Here is an 18,055-nt window from a genome sequence, read left to right as displayed (position 1 = left end):
GAGTTCTCAGAAGCAGGTATAACTTTAAAATGTTTTTTATCATCTTATCAAATATTTAATTCAAAGATCTTGGAATAAAGTAAAGCACACCCTGATAAAGAAAAAGTCCTGTCAAACCAGAGCAGAACTTGTTGGTGTCACCTCTGGTGGGGATATTTTAGATGAACACAGGACATGGAAGCCTTTGAGCTATCTAAGGAAGATGCTTCAATTTCGGGGTGAAAAGAACAAGCAGAAGGCACATTTCTATTTCTTATATCAATACCCCAAAGTTGAATGGAGGCTTCGCCTCTCTTTTTATTTTTATTTTTATCTATCTATCTACCTACCTACCGACCTACCTACCTACCTATCTATTTCTTTATTTTTAGGGGTGGGGACCGAGGGAGAGAGAATCTCAAGCAGGCTTCATGCCTAGAGCAGAGCCCAATGTGGGGCTTGATCTCAAGACCCTGAGATCATAACCTGAGTTGAAATCAAGAGTTGGACGCTTAACCAACTGAGCCACCCAGGTGCCCCTACCTCTCTCTTTTTTAAAATTAAAGTTCCTGAGTTGAAGGAAATGGAATGGATTCAGCTTTTCTAATCATGAGACTGAGTTGTGGATTGTTGTAAAGATGTTTTTATCCTGTTATTTTAATCCAGTTTTGTGTCATCAAGGAAATTTTAACTCAATGCTAACAAGCACAAATATTTCCATTGGAATTATACCAATATTGATCATTTTCACGGAGAAAATATTTTCTGGAGCACACTCCATTAAGGCATTTAAGGCCTTGGTCAGTTTCTTACACAGTGCTGTTAAAGTGTTTAAAGCTTTCTTCAGTTCTTTTTAATTTTGTACCTTTCTTCTTTTCTAATATAAGAATTTAAAGCTACTAAGTATTCTAGTCTTAGTTTTTATGCATAGATCTATGACCCACCTCAAACTAATTTTTGTGTATGGTGTGAGGTAGGGGGGTGGGAGTCCTTACTTTTCCACACAGATACCCATTTAATTTTAATTTTAAGGAAAATGATTTTTAGGGTTGAATTCTCTTCTTTGTAAACTTTACATCAAAGATGCAATTGAGCAAACAGAATTTTGTCTTCATGAAACTCTACTACTTAATATCCCTGCCCCGTAAGGTGGTGGTAATTGTTTTCATTTTTTCTATCAAGTTCCAATTTTCGTGGGTTAAATTTTGAATATATATTTTGCAATATTATTCAATGAATTTATACATTTTTAGAAAATAAAAAATATGCATTGCATAGTTTGAACTCTTGTAAGATTTTCTTCTACCAATGTAATATCTCTCAGACCAAGGTTTATTTCATTTTCAAAAATTCCAAACAAATGCATTCATCAGTCAGGTTTGGATCTATCACAAATGATGTCAGGTGCAGCTTCACCTATTTCATTATGAATTGGCTACAGTATTAGATATTTTGTATTTCTTAGATAATCAGTGAGAAAAGTAGAAGCAATTCTCCTAAGAACTCGTGGAATACTCTGTCGCTCAGCAATAGACTATTGTAATTCCAAACTCAGTGTTCTTTATTCTTCTAATTTGTTTTGTTTATTAACAGCCTCTGCCATTAGGGGACCGAAGAGTAAAGAACAGACACACAGTCTAAACGGTTACATCAAAATGTTCTCTTTAAGAAAGTAGGTCTTATGTTAAGTGTTCTTGCCACCATAAAATAAAATAGTCCTACATTAAAATGTCATGACAACCACCTCTGAATGACAAAAAGAAGGACATCATCCCTATAGATTAAACTAGCCCCTGGGGCACATATTGCCTAGAATTTCATGTACTGATTTGCTTCTTTTTCCTTCATTTGGATCCTGTACATGTGAATGTCTTTCCAAACTTTCCACTTCACCATTAGGATGCCTACCTGCCCCTTTAATCAGGGGATGTGCTGGAAAATGCTTAAAAACGGGCTTTCTGGGGGAATAAAAGCCCCCAATTTTAGCATTCGCCAATTCTGTGGGGTAAATACTCTCATCATGGCCAATTTCAAGCAACCAATGGGACATCAGCAAACTTCCAAAATTCATGAGAATCTAACAACTAGCAGGGAGAAGTGACTCGCCCATTCTAAACCCCAGGATCTCCGAAGAGGTTGCTTTTATCTGATTCTTTGTACACTGAGGTAATAAAAGAGAGCAAAGTAAGAAACTAGATCTCTAGACTGGAATGAAACCACATTATTTGTTCCTAGCAAGACGTGAATTATGTCTGCGTATCATCTCAACCAAGTTGAGTGATCACATCAGCAAAACCTGAAGGAAGCCATATGTTTAGTCTCTTATTTTAGACTTAGTGGGTTCTCTTTCTTTATAAGTTGAACAAGAGGGGAAGAAAAGATCTTCCTTTAGCCAAGCAGACATTGGGGATCCCATCTGCCTTATTCAGTAGTATCTTTAGTACTTGACTCAGTGGCTGGCATATATATGATCAATAAATGTTTCTTGGATAAGAAAGTGCATGAGATTTTACGAAGAAGTCATTGAGGCTGAAAGGAAGGGTTTTTAAGGAATGGCTCTGTGAAGAGCATAAGATGATAGGAAGAACTATAACTTCAAGAATTACAAGATAAGCTCAAATACCATGCTGTCAACCCACATACCATGCTGGAAAAGTCCTTCTTTATACTACTTTGAAACACAGGATTTTGGTTTAGGCAATCCACGTGTTCTGTCTGTTGCTGGATTGTTCCTACAGAGTCTGTGATCTGGAGGCCTTTCCTTTCTATCACATACAGACCCAATTTGTCCTCTGTAATTCCCTATCCAATCATGTTTCTCGGCTCTTTCATTTGTGCACAAATCAGAATTCTGGAGTCTCCAGGTATGTGTCCACACCATTGCATCTTCATTGGAAACCACAAAACAAATAAAAAATCCACCAGAACAGATGCAAAACTCCCGATGAAATATAACTGGCTGAGCAAATAGACTTCTCTGTGTGTTTGTGCGTGTACCTGCACCCATGTGTTATAGGGATGAGAGCCTTAAATTCCCATCCTTGCTCTCAAGTGGGCTGGAGAATAGAAGAGTCTCCTCTGAAGACTACCCTCCTTCTGAGCCTGCAGATCCCATGTGGGATGGTCATCCAATATCAAAATAACAAAATACCACGATACACTCTATCCATAGTAAATGCCCTACTGCCATCGATTAATACCACGTCACAGGCAGAATCCAGGAATTATCAGGGATAAGGCATAAAGAAACAGCTGCTCTCCAAAATAATATTTAATGTGTCTACAAAAGAGTCATGAAAACTCACATAAGCTCTCATAGTAAGGCTCTCGATGAGATTTTCTGCCATCACCAAGGAGGTGGTTTTGTGTCTAAAATTGTGCCTTGGCAGTTCAGGCCTGTTTTAGTCTCTCTTGGCTGACCAATGGCATTCATGTCTTTTGCTGAGAGAGACAAATCCATATGATTGAGGCATTTCACAAATCCAATCTCATATTACTACCAAACTACCAAGTAGTTTCTGCTAGGCTCTACATGTTCTCTTTAAAGCACAGGGTTTTCCTCACTATGGTTTACCTAAATCCTATCCTTTTGTGCAGGTGTCTGACCCATGATTACAGTGGGCATGGTTAGGACGGAGGCCAAGGGGTGGGGGAGCAGCCGGATTGCCCCATCAGGAGTATTTGAAGGTGAGCACAAACTCACACCTGAGAGAGACTGCTTTGGGTCATCGTGATGATCTTGGAGTCAGACTTCTGGAAAAAGAAGAGCAAAGGATACAGGGTCAAACAAGCCCATGGATGGATGGCCTTTGTGGATAGTGGAGGCACTGAGCCATTAGCCTTGTCTGGGCTCTCATGCCTCCCAAGGGGATGCTAGGTGGGCATGAATATTTGCAGGGCCTGGGGCAAGAACACAAATGGAGGCTCACATACTTTATGTCTGAATTTTTTAACATTATAAATCAAGATCACAAACTGTTAACTAAAATGCCGACCAAGGCAAATGAAACTTTATGAGGACCTGGAAAGTTGGGCTTCAATTTAAAATTTTCAGACTCTTCAGGGTTCTGTGCTGAATGTGGGAACATAGGTGCAATCCTGAACCTACCCTATGGTTTGTCATCCTTCTCTTCTGACAGCTCTGTGGACACCCCAGCCTTCCCGTCCATCTTGAATTCGCTTCCCCAAACTTCCAGCCCATGCAGGCTGTGCCACCAGGCTTGGAGCGTGTGAGCAGGGATCCCAGAGTGCCGCACCTCTGAAGCAAGAAGGGAAGGGAAATGTAGGCTCCAGGCTGGCATAAGCCTTGATGCTGTGGACTTCTCCTCCCACGGGGAGTGATGAAGCTGGTGAAACAAAGTGCATAGCTCAGGACAGAGGCCTCTCTTGCTCAGGTCTCAGGGCACATTGGATCATGTTAGGGCCCAACAGATTCCCACAACAGACACAGGTTCCATTACTGGTTTGATCTTCCCCCATGCTCACCTGATCTTGGTTTGCAGAAGTGTAAGTTTAAGTCCCACATGGCCCTAGTTACACCCTGGTGGCACTTGGGGAAGAGGGACAGGCTTGCATTCAATGGCCCTAAGGCTTCCTAATTACTCTCTAGCTCTAATTCCACTTTAAGAGGTCATGCTCTCTCCTTAAAAGCATCCTGGCTATGATACTCCTTCGTCCACCCTCTCTCTCCTTTGGCTATTCTAGAACACTGCAGCCCCTCACTATAGGTCTACCATATGGAGTCCTCCTCCAATCCCGTCTCAGTCCTAAACCAGCTGCCTCTACCCTGCCAGCATCGTCACCTTGGCGGTCAAAACACACTCAGTAAGCATTGAAAAATTCTTCAGCCCTGTGTCTGAGATCAAGCCCCCAAAGGCACATTTGTTTGGGCCTGGGGATATATTACGACCTTCGACAATCAGCTTCTACTGACCTTGACTTACTGCAGATAATAGGAAACTGAATAACATGCCGGAGAATCACCCCAAAGCTGATTATCTTTGTAAAACAAGACCTCCCTCCCTTTGGGTGGCTATAATAGGTCTCCAGCCAAAAGGAAGACTAGAGGTTAATGCTTTTTATCTCCCTGAAGACCTTACCCTCTTGCTCTTCTCTAGAAGGCTGAAAGTGTTTTTGTGAAAGCCAGGAAAGGTAGTTTATGTCTGCTTCTATGCTTGGCCAAACTATCCCCACTCACAGTCTCCACCGGCCTCACCCAAATGGTGGGGACCGGATATAACAGAGCTAACGCCCACGACTGTGGGAACAGTGACCCAGCGGCACATGGCACTTTGATTTACAAAGGGCTCTTACCCATATATCTCCGTTTCCTGCCTGTTGTGACATCGCACGTTACATGGCACTTCTGTGTACAAACGTGAGGCTCCCCCCCAACCAGAAGCTTCTATTTTAACCAAGGCTTTTTCCACAAACCAAAGGCTTTCTTTTCTCAGTTAGAGTTTGAGTGTTTCCTTCTCCTTCCTGCTCCCCGTTTCCGATTATTTTCTATTGCCTGTATTAGCTCATCGAGGTGTACAAAGAGAGCAGACAGAAGTCAAATCATTCAGTTGGCAGACGTGTGCATAATTTCTATATTGCAACTATGTATTTTGTCTGGTTCCAATTTAGAAAGAAAGCAAAGCGAAACAAAACCCAGTCTTGGCCGAGTCCCCTTCCTGCTTTCCTACCTGCTTTTCTGAACTCAGAAATACCTGTCTACAAAAAAGCACAAAAAGAAGAACTCATTTTTGGTTTCTTTCTCCAAAACGCAGCTCTGAATGTTGAATGCTGACTTTCCACTTAACATTCCGTTCTTCTCAAGTCCCCGCGCCCTTCTGCTAACGAGGACACCAGGCTTGAAACCTCGCTTGACTCCGCACATCAATCATGGCCCAGTTCTGCAATCTTCTTGAAACGGCTGCCATCTTCCTTCCCCTTCTCCACAACCACTCAGACTTTGGGCCGCAGCAACCTTAATGGTTTCAGCAGCTCCCTAATGTCTGTGCACCCCCGCTGTCTGCGTCTGCTCCACTCTGAGCCACCGGAACATTCCACACCAAAGGGACCGTCCTTTCCCAGCATCCTGCTTCCCTGCTCGCAAGCCAGTCTTTAGAATTGAATATCCATATTCCCTGGTTAGGTATTCAGGGTCCCTTTTTGATCTGTGTCCAGCCCAATTTTCTAATCTCGGCAGTGACGTATGTGTGGATTGGCACTGTCCCCTCCATAAGAGAGATCTCTGAGATACCACATGCGTGGAGACAGGAAACATTCCTGACTAGCATCGGCCTATCCTGGTTGAGTATTTTTCCAGGTGACATTTGCATGCTGTCACTCCCGGTCACACTGTCCCACCTAGACCAGCGAGGTGAAAGTGGCCTAAGTTGGCAATTCCGGGAGGGTAAGATGCTGAAGCCACACCGTGCCTGGTGCACTGCTGCTCACCTTGACCCAGCTTCCTCATCTCAGGTGGGAGTGCTGCAACGTGCATGCCCTACACTCTTTCCCAGGGGGATCTCGTGAACTTGGGCTTCAGGCGCCCCAGTGGGTGCTGGCTTGGTAACAAACCAGTTAGTGGCTGCCTTTTCTTCTCACTTCCAAACTTGCCAACAGCATCCCCTCCAAATCCCAAAAAAATACACATTTAAGCTTATCTCAGGGTCTGTTTCAAGACAATCACGGACAATCATGAATGGATTTGAACACACATGCACACAACACACACACACACGTGCACATATACACAACACACACTTGTTTAATAACACAATTAAATGACTGCTTCCCTTCCTGCCACTCCTGTCCCTACTTTTCTATTGGCATTCCCTGAGATTGCCTCCCAGGAAATGGCCTACGCAGAAATTTTTACTTCAGAGTCCGGTTCACTTCTTCTCTCAGGAATCCTGCTCAATTGGTACTGAATTTACAATTGATGGAAACATTTTTGCCAATATGAAATCCAGAAAAAAATATGTACACACATTTTTAATAAAGTTTGTGTGTCCCTGTAAATAACCACTAGCCTTTGTGAGTATTACTAACATCATCCAGTTAAAAGTATTGAAAAAAATGAAATGAAAGACTTATTTTCAAATTGTTGCCAGTTTCCCACAGTTGAAAGATTTGTTACAGAGGATGGTGATTTTTATCAATACAAAATCTTTTTTTTCCCAAATAATTTCAAAGACTTTCATTCATCCTCACAAAATACTCATGCACTTTGGTCCAGCTCTGTTCCCACCTGACCCACAATTAAAGCTTTTAAGAAACTCCTATTCTTCTCATCATAATCCCTTGCTTGTTTCCCCATGGTCATCAGCAATTAATCCCACGACATAAATAGGCCCTTGAATCAGCGAGAAGCTTTTATGTTGTCAGTAACAGAAAATCCAATTCAAATTGGCTTAAAAATAAACAGTAATGTCTCCTTACAGACTACTCATTAATTGCAAAAGAAATGATAGTAACTAGAGCGGAGAAACTACATAAGACCTCGACCAGGTGACCAAAGTTAAGATCCCCAGTAAGGGTGGACAGATGCTACATTCCTCCTGATATGACACCCCAAGAATACAACCTCAGTTATATTCCAACAGGAGGTGTGGAACCTGAGTCCAGTCTTAAGGAAACAGCATATACACCCCTGACTGAGGGACATTAGATTAAAAACCCACATTCTACACAAAGATCAATGTCATGAAAGACAAAGAAAGGCCGAAAAATCATTCCAGATTAAAAAGACCCAAACCTCTGAAAAACACGTGATCCTTAACTGGAGAAATAAACATGCTAAAGAGGATGTTATTGGCAACATTTAAAAATTAGTATCTGTAGTTCCAATCAATGACTAAGCTTCAGTCTTGGACGATAGGACTGGGAGGATGAAGAGAACACCCCTGTTATTAAAAACGGCATATGGAACATAGTAAGTGGTAATGGGATGTGAAGTCTACAACCTGCTCTCAACTGGTACAGCCAAAGTGGCGAACAGGTACAGATCAGAGGATCTGCATAAATAGTAAACTGGAGTTCTCTGAACTTTTCTTACAACTTTTTTGGGAACTTTGGCATTATTTCAAAATAAAAACTTAAAACTCACTAAGCAGTACAAGTGATTAAGGGACGTACTGAAGTCTACATGTCCTGAGGTGTGGGCCAGTCCAGTGGCTCCACGATTTCCACGAGGCCCTGTTTCCCTGGCTTTCTTCTGTCTCCCTGTCTGCCTTCCTGGGGCCAGGGCTGGCAGTGCTCAGTGTGGCCCACGGTGACAAGACAGTAGCAGCTCCCATCTTCACAGCCCCACATCTACACATCCAGAGGCAGGTCATGTCCCTCAGAAGGGTGAGTGAGGGTCTTCTTCCCCAGAAACCCTTCCCTCAAGTTTGAGAAACCCTGCTCGCTCTGAAACACAAAATCTAATAATCCAGATGAGACACCAACCCTGACACGAAGTCCAAGCTCTTTGATGTAGCCTACACCACAGGGTCTTGCCCAACCTGACTCAAACCTTTATTCCCATTCCTGACCCCTCCCATGAGGCCACCCTCATCTGCCACACCTTCGAATCACTGAAAATCTCTCTGTTTAAAATGCCCCCTTCACCACCTGGTAACTGCTCTCTACCTCTCAAGACCCAGCCCAAGGATCGCCTCCTCTGGAAAACCTTCCCTGGGGCCCCCACCACAATGCCTTCCCTTCTCTGGGAATCACAGCCCCTCAAACAGCCTCCCATGACATTATAATTCCATGTTTCTACTTATCACCCACACGCCCTGCGTGTTCCCTAACATTTAGAGGGTGCCGGGCATACCTATAAAACATGGATGAGCTCGTCATGTCTGCCCTGCCCACACCGCCATGCTCTCTTGGCCCAGTGAAAATCTGTGGAATGAATTCCTGAGTGAATCTGTGCTAGAACTTAAAACGGTGCTGGACACGAAATAATTCACTAAAATAAAATGTTATTCAATAAAATACATCTTAATTAGTTAGAGTATTTTCCTCTGTGAAAAAAAATGACCCTGTTATTCAAGCCACATGGAACCACTGAGAAACTCATAATTTAGCCAATATGTGGAAAGTGCCTAAGTTCTAATTTCCTGTTTTTCTGTGAGCGGCCACTGTCCCAGCCTGGGTCAGGCCGTGCACAGTTTGCGGCCTGGCACTTCAGTAGCCCTGGCTCAGAGAAAAGACCGTCTTTATTGTGCACGGGAAAGTAGGGAAACCTCAGAAAAGCCACACTGCACACATATGACATCACCAAACAGGGGAACAACCACACTCAGCAACCATCCTGGAGGCCCCGCTTGGTGTAGGCTCCTGTCGTGGAACTTAGTTCAGCTCTCTGAGCACCAGGGTGCCGCAAGCCAGACATGCAGACACTGACGGCTTTTGCAGCCCCAGCCACAGCAGGCTGCTGATGCTGCCCTTTCCCGGGGCCACAAAAATGCCGCACAGCTTAGAAAGCAGGCTGGCTCACCCAGATGGCTGACATTTTCAGAGCAACTGTGGAGCCTGGTCCAGGAAAGTCTAAATAAGCCCCCTGGATTCATCCCTCATTTGTACTCAAATCATGGCTCTCAAAAATCTCCCAGTGAAGAGAAACCTGGAGGACACCACCTTACCCAGCCAGCAGAGCCTCCTGCCACATGTGCCTCCTGATATCGGGCACTGGGGAGGATGCAGCATTACTTTCGTCACATTCCCACCAAAAGTACATGACCTGAATCTACCTGTGAAGAACAGCGGATATGCCAGACTGAGGGTCACTCTACAAAAACAACAGTCCTGAACTCAAAAAATGTCAAGGTCGCAAAAGACAGAGAAACGCTAGGGCGTCTGGGTGGCTCAGTTGGTTGAGTGTCTGCCTTCGGCTCAGGTCATGAGCTCAAGGTCCTGGTATGGAGCCCTGCATTGGGCTCCTTGCTCAGTGGGAGCCTGCTTCTCCCTCTCCCTCTGCAGCACTCCCTGCTTGGGCTCTCTCGCTCACTCTCTCTCTCTCTCTCAAAGAAATAAAATCTTTAAAAAACAAAAAAGACAAAGAAAGGCTAAGGATCCATTTCAGATTGAAAAGCTCTAAAAAGAAATGACAACTAAATGCAATGCATGATCCTGGATTGGATCCTGAGTCTAAAAAGTAAAAGATAAAATTGCTATAAATGGCATTATTGAGATAACTGGGGAAACTGGAATATGGACCATAGATTAGATAAGAGTATTACATCAGTGTTAAATGTCCTCAATTTGACAACTGTACTATGGTGACATAAAAATATGTCCCTGTTCTTGGGAAGTAAAAACTGTAGTATGAAGTAGTATTGAGACATGATGGAGGCAACTTCCTCTTAAGTCATTCAGAAAAAGGTGTGTGTGTGTGTGTGTGTGTGTGTGTGTGTGTGTGTGTGTGTGTGTGTGTATGTATGTGTAGGGGAGAGAGACAGAGAATGATAAAGCAAATGTGGTAATGTTAACAATTTACTAAGCTGGATAAATAAATGGCATACTTGTTTCTTTGTAATATTTCCAACATTTATTCAGTTGGTTAAGCAACCCACTCTTGATTTCGGCTCAGGTCATGATCTTGGGGTCATGGGATCGAGCCCTGCATCAGGCGCCCTGCTCAGCACAGAGTCTACTTGAGATTCTCTCCCTCTCCCTCTGCTCCTGGCACTCCAGTAGCCCAGACTCAGTGTCCTGGCACATGTGTACTCTCTCCCGCTCTCTTTAAATAAATAAATAAATAAATATTTTTTTAAAAGTATGAAATTGTTTCAAAATTTAAAAATACATTCCACTGTCTCTTTATACAAAATAAAATATAACAAGAGTCTCAGTGACAATTTAATGTTTTGACCATTAAAGCTAGTAAAAGAGTCAGAGTAAAAAAAAAATTATCTACAGATAGATCTTAATTTAAAGTCTCATGCCTGTCCCCAGGCAACATTTGAAAATGTGTAATTAAACAGCGAAGGCAAGAGAAAGCTTTATCCCACCACTTGTACAAAATAAGTTTAGTCTGGTAGCAAATTTGACAGTGTTTTTTAGAGGTTTCAAATTTGATATAAAATATATTTGTGGGTACATGTCTTGTGAATTTGTTACATGGTATGTAAGATAGACAACAAAGTTTGGGGTGCCTGGGTGATGAAGTTGGTTAAGCATTCGACTCTTGGTTTCAGCTCAGGTTGTAATCTCAGGGTCGTGAGATCGAGCGCCACATCAGGCTCCATACTCAGTGCAGAGTTTCTCTCCTCGACTCCCTCTCCCTGCCCCCACCGCCGCAGGCTCCTGTGTGTGCTCTCTCTCTCTCAAGTAAATAAATAAATCTTTAAAAAAAAGATATATGACAATGTTTAAAGATAGTATCAACACCTCTGTACTCACAATCCCTATGAATTCCTTACCATCATACTCTCTTTTCTATTTCAGGACATTACAAAAATTCTACAATTGGTGTTCACCAGTCCCACATACTTCTTTATATGTTTGCTACATGTCTATGCGTGTGTTCTTTTATTGTATTTTTAAAAATATAACTTTGAAAAGAAAATTCGAATTAAAGTTTGTGTAACCTGTGAAACATCCCCAAGGAATATCATTAGGGTTCCAGAGATTATAGTTTGAGGACCATCAGATGAGATGAACTTTCAGGCTCTTCAGAAATACTTACTGAGTGACCATAATGCTACATCATTGGGAAGTAATTTGAATACCATGACCACAATCCATGAAACGTATGTCAGAGCACATACTCAGTGACGTGCTGGAACTAGAAAATACTGGTTCACAAAAGTGATTGTATACATTTCTTCTCAACTCTGCCTTCAATGTCATCACATTTGTAGATGGAAATTCCCCATGGCTGGAGTATTTACACCATGGAAATAGGCAGATGCCTAGGCATATAAAGGCGTTGTAAACACAGCAAACCACTGAATGCACTTGGCTCCCAGGTGCCTTTGATGTAAAAGGGACAAGTTAATTCAAGATTTTCAGGTGGCCTTTCAGATACTCAAAAGGAAAATAGAAGACTTAAGCTTGTTAAGATTTTGTAGGCCATAGAGACTGGTATAGAAAATGTCAAGGTGAATCTGGATGGTAATTTAAGAAAAACTGCCCCAAACGTCCAGATAAAATCATGGAAACATAATTCACAAATTACATTTGTCTAGTAGAGAACAACCCCAGAGATTATGGTCTGATTGCCCTGTACAACAGTAGTTAGTTTTGTACCTAAGTTAGGTGAGCATATTTCAGCTGTCTTGCTTTGAACTGAATCATATATAGATATCCATCTTCTATATCCTACTTTGAACTAGCCTGACCATCCTGCTGATGCCTTCCTAATGAGTGAAATAAATCTTTAAGCCAGGCTCATTATACATCTGTAGGAGAGCTATATTTTTAAACCTTTTTAATAATCATACTTTGGCAAAAGTAATGTGGGTTGGAACGAAGGAATTCAGTCCTTTTTTCTTCTTGCCAAATTCAGTGCTGTCAGCCAAGAGGAGAAGTTTTGGAGAAGTCAGAAGGAAAGATTCAAAGCACACCATGTTGGATGAACCGGTCGTCTTGCTCCTCAGAGCCAAGCCTCATGGTTCTCGAAATGTAACCAAGTCTGGTTGTAATAAGAACAAGGACAATCTTAACCACAAACAGATGGACGTTTTGCCAAGAGCCTGGTGCCTCCCTAGGCAAACCTAACTAAACAACTTTATGCAAGTCAACTGTTAACTCCCCACTCCAGAAAAGAGGACATGAACCCTGCAAACTAAACAGTGCCACCCAGGATGGTCCAAAGCCAGGGTAACGTCAGTAGGAACGTTTTTGCCTGTTATAAACCAGTGGGGTTCTTGTCCTTATTGTCCTTGCTCCCCTCTCGAGGGCTTCTTTTGACATTTTTCTCCTAATGACCCTCTCATTCAATTTTAATTTTACAAATATACTGTATATTTGTTTATATGTCATAGGTATCTGTGATTTATACATAGAAAGACTAAGATTCGTTGTTGTTACCCACCCACCCCCAAACAACATTTGACTCAGTGGGGCCAGTAGAGCCCCCACTGAGAACGAACACAGGTTATAAGCTGGCCATTATTAGCTGGGCTCTCACAGCCTCATGATGGCCACACAGGACTTCTTTCTGCAACATGGAGAAGATTGCTTTCCCACCCAGGGGCATCTTTGCTTTCTACTGATGAACAACAACTAGATAATGGCAGAAACAACATTTCTGAGCACTTGCTAGATGCTAGGGACTGAGCCAAGCTTTTACTTACTGTATCACAGTTATTACAAACAACAAAAATTTATCGCTCACAGCTCTGGAGGCTGAAAGTGCTAGATCAGGCTGCCAGCATGGTTTGGGTGAGGGCCCTCTCCTGGTTGCAAATTTCTTGTTGTATCCTCACATAGAAGAAGGGGTTGGGGAGCTCTACCAGGTCTCTTTTATAAGAGCACTAATCCCATTTATGAGGGCTCCACTCCCATGACCTCAGCAATTTCCAAAGGCCCCAACTCCTAATACCACCACCTGGGCAGCAGGATTTCAAATATACAATTTTTGAGGGGACACATTCAGCCCATAGCATACTGTCATGGTTTGGGATCTCTCAGAAGCAAATCCTGAGACAGGGATTCAAGGGCAAGCAATTCCTAGAGCAGATAATCCCAGAAAATACCTGTAGGTGAATGGAGAGTGAGACACAGAAGGAGAGGATACTTTTCAAGCCAATTTCACTGGAGTTTAATTTCACAGAACTCTAGCAAACAGCATGAAACACAAGCCTTTGAGTGATTCCCATCTGAAAGGGTGAGGGAGCTGGGGTATTTATACACCAACACTCATCAGTCATTGGTTGAGGGCTGCTCCTATTCTCTTTTGGCAGAGAGATACAAATGCTGGGAGCCAGAAGTCAGGCCGGTATGAATGGAACAGATAAGGCCTAAGGTACCAGAGTGGGTACACAGACTCATATAATTCTCACAACATCCAAGAGAGGTTGGCATAGTAATCAGCCTGAAATGGGGCATAAAAATGTGAAATAACATTCTCCAAGTCAATAGGGAGTAAGTGGTAGAGATAAGTGAGGACCCCAGAGGTTACATGCTTAAACCATGCTGCATTTTATACTACCCCTCTCCTTGTACATACATGTTGGTCTTCTTGGTTTTTCCTATTCAAATAGATCCAACAAATTGATAAGACTCATATAAGAAGTGCTCCCTATATGAATCCATAAATTAGCAAGAAAGGGAAGGACTTAGGGAAAAGATAATGCATTGGATTTTGGAATTGTTGGGTTTGAGTTGACAGAAGGACATCTAGGAGGAAAGATCTGGAGGCAGGTACATCAATGGATCTAGCTTTTAAAGAGAGGGGGGTACATGCTGGAAAAACAAGTGTGGGATTTGTCAGCACACATATGTGCTATGGACTAAATTTTGTCTTTCAAAATTTGTATATTGAGGCTCTAAAGCCCATACCTCAGAAGGTAACTATATTTGGAGATAGGGCCTTCAAAGAGGCAAATGAGTTAAAATGAAGTTCTTAAGCTGGGCCCTAATCCATCTGATCTTATAAGAAAAGAAGGCATACACAGAGAGACACCAGGGATGCACTCACACAGAGGAAACACCATGAAGAGGCAGCAAGAAGACAGCCATTTGCAAACTCAGGAGAGACGCTTCAGAAGAATCCTATCCTGCGAGCACCTTGAACTTGGACTTCCAGCCTCCAGAAATGTGAGAAGATGAATTATGTTGTTTAAACCACCTAAATCTGTGGTATCTTGTTATGGCAGCCCTAGAAGATGTATACAACATGGTGGCTGTCATCATGGAACAGAAGGATCTACTTGGGAGCCAAGGGAAGGTTTTATTTCAAAATATTATGACTGTTCAATTGAGCCAGTGCTGCAAAGTGGGCAAGAAAGATAATGACTGACAGCTATCCATTGGGTGGAGCATAGGGAAAAAGTAGGAGGAAACTGGGGAAGTTAGCATTTTTTTGGTAAAGATTTAATTATTTATTTATTTATTTATTTATTTATTTATTTATTTATTTGACAGAGAGAGAGAGGCAGCTAGAGAGGGAACACAAGCAGGGGGAGTGGGAGAGGGAGAAGCAGGCTTCCTGCAGAGAAGGGAGCCCGATGCAGGGCTCGATTCCAGAATGCTGGGAACATGACCCGAGGCAAAGGCAGATGCTTAACAACTGAGCCACCCAGGCACCCCGGAAAATTACCATTTTATATATACTACCCTATTTGGTCCTCTTGTTAATCTTAGGATGGAAGTATCATCCTGCCTAGTGTCCTACAATTAACAGGTAGTAGAGCCAGTATTAGAACCAGGTATGTTCAACTCCCAACAGTCCTCTCTACTACACCATGCTCATCTACCCTATCTTGAGAGTGGACTGCCAAGGACATCTCTGCAGCCTCATCCAGTTCACCTTCTTAGATGTTAAGTGGCCACTCCCATCTTGTTCCTGCCAATTACTACCACTTAAGAAACTCAGCTCCATTTCTGTTGTCCCAACATTCTAAGGCTGAAACTGTTGGAATAGGCTGGCAGGGAGATATGTTCTCACTGCACAGCTACTCTCCCTTCCCAGGAAAGTCTCACAGAACCATGGCCTCCAGAGATCATCTCCTGAGCGGTGGTGTCTCAGCTCAGCTGCTGCTACCTGATCTTAACCCTGCTTTGGGACATAAGTTTCTGTCCCACACAGAGTTTACAGCTGCCCTGCCTTCTTCCTACCATGTCCTGTGCTTCCTACTGACTCCCACTTGGCACTCATCCCCTTTGCCTGGGCAGTTCTGTCCAGGACCTGCCAGGGTCTCATTATGACAAGCAAACCCAAACATTTACCCAGGACTGTAGGAAAACAGATGAGATCATGGAATTATTGACATGGATCTTTTTTAGGAAAACTTATAAAAAATGGGGGAAGAGTGAGAGGATTTGGGATGGATAAATGTTATTCTAAGTGGAGGTTTTATTTCCTGAATATGGTCAAGAAAGGATTATTAAGATAATGGGTTTTGAGCACTTAGAAGAAAAATGATGGCTACTAGACATTAACATCATGTCCCTAAAACATAAAATTTGTCAACCTTTAATGTTTCTAAGCAATAAATCAGAAGCTGTGAACATTGAAGAGTTTAATTTTACGAAGGAGTCTGACAAGACACTCAAAATACTCAAAGAGATACAATGTGGGCTGGACAGCAATGCAGTTAATTATCTGCTCACCCAACCACAAAGCCTCTAGAATTCATCTTTCCTTGGACCAAAAACCTAACTGTGTTGGGCCTCTTTCTGCTTCAATCTATTCTGCACATCTGCTGATTTCACCTTCCTAACTTGAACTCTGGAATTTCCTGCTTCACCCAGATTTAGCCTGACTTGATTTCTATTCTCAAGAAAATACATTGATTTTGGCATGCAACTGAACTGGCATGGGAAATAGGTTATCAGACCAGGGAAGTAAGGGGTAGGCAAAGATTTCTTAACCAGGACATAAAAAGCAAGAACTATCTCAACAACAACAATAACAACAACATTTTAAAAGGATATACAATGCAGAAAAGATAAATTAGATTTCATTAAAATTAGAAACACTGTTCTCAAAACACATCATTAAAAAGTGAATGGACAACTCATAGGATGGGAAAAGATATTCTAAGTACAGGGGCGCCTGGGTGGCTCAGTCATTAAGCGTCTGCCTTCAGCTCAGGGCATGATCCCAGAGTCCTGGGATCAAGCCCCACATCAGGCTCCTCCGCTGGGAGCCTGCTTCTTCCTCTCCCACTCCCCCTGCTTGTGTTCCCTCTCTCGCTGGCTGTTTCTCTCTATATATCAAATAAATAAATAAAATTTAAAAAAAGATATTCTAAGTACATATATCTAACAAAGATATTTTTTTAACTTGAAAACCAATTAGGAAAAGAAAAGAAATTTTTAAAAGGAGCAAAGACATGAATGGGCCCTTCACTAAAGAGAATACAAGTCTAAAGCATATAAAAAGGTGTTCAATATTGTTTTTCATCAGGAAAATCTCAACTAAAACCATAATGAGATACACCCATGTCACCAGCTGAATAGATAAAAGACTGTTACATCAAGTGTTGGCAAGGATGTGGAGCAACTGGAACTCTCACACACTGCTGGTAGGAGTAAAATTTGGTCCAACTACTTTGGAAAACTGGAATGTCTACTGATATCTATGCCCAATCTGTCACAGGAATGCTACTTCAGCATAAGTCAGTGCATGTGTCTACAAAAAGACATATGTACAAGAATATTCATGGCAACTTCATTCCATAGTAGCTCAAACTAGAAACAACTTAAATATCCATTAATAGGAAAATGGATAAATAAACTGTGGTACATTCATATAATGTAGGACTTAAAAGCAACAAATTATTGATATTGATATATATCATAAGATGGGTGAATCTCAAAAACATGTTGAGCAAGAGGGGCCAGTCACAAAAGTGTATGTATTTTATGTCACAGATTAGCTAAAATGAATCTATGATGACAAATATCTGAAAAATGGCCATTCTCATTTGGGAATGTTATTGACAAACTACCCAGAGTGATACAGTTGCTCTACACCTTAATCTGAGTGGTAGCTACAGTGGTGGTATGCTACAGAGCTCTGTCTGCAAAAAGTTTACTGAGCTGTACATCTAAGATTTTACTTTTACTGTGTGAAAATTATATCCTAATAAATAATTTTAAAAAATGAGGGCGGATAGTGCTAAAATACCCCAGTATACATAAAGGCTATAAAAAGCCAAAGAGTGGTTTCTCTTCCTGTTTCTTCATTATTAGCCACCCTGCAGGTCTGGAGTTACTCCATTCATGGTTCTAGTTCCATTTTTGATGGCTGGTCAATAGAATACTCCAGCGGAAAAATACCAATTTGACAGCATCTAAATCACCATTGAGTTAAGACCACGATTATTTTACATACCATCTATAGGACAGACATTGATAATTAAACCATGACATGATGCTTTCTAATTCTTTTGGATTTATTTTAATCTTATTGAAAGAGCCT

General features: G+C 42.0%; 1 protein-coding gene across 4 annotated transcripts in view; it reads right to left on the bottom strand.

Moving 5' to 3' along the window:
• The window catches only part of RIN2 (Ras and Rab interactor 2), a 239,755-nt gene that overhangs the window by 118,662 nt on the left and 103,038 nt on the right, over positions 1–18,055 (bottom strand). For 2 of the 4 annotated variants that reach the window (XM_045809811.2, XM_045809802.2), the window contains one exon: positions 4,088–4,325. The exons of the other annotated variants lie outside the window; for them this stretch is intronic. In XM_045809811.2, the coding sequence (XP_045665767.2) occupies positions 4,088–4,180 (93 nt within the window). In that variant the 5' untranslated portion in view covers positions 4,181–4,325. The remainder of the gene's footprint in view (positions 1–4,087; positions 4,326–18,055) is intronic. 4 annotated transcript variants of the gene reach the window in all.

This window comes from Ursus americanus, chromosome 22 (genome assembly GCF_024610735.1).
Source record: "Ursus americanus isolate L20-20 chromosome 22, mUrsAme1.1.p, whole genome shotgun sequence".
NCBI classification, from domain to species: domain Eukaryota; kingdom Metazoa; phylum Chordata; class Mammalia; order Carnivora; family Ursidae; genus Ursus; species Ursus americanus.
Note: the sequence above shows the minus strand (reverse complement) of the source record. Positions and strands in the feature narration are given on the sequence as shown.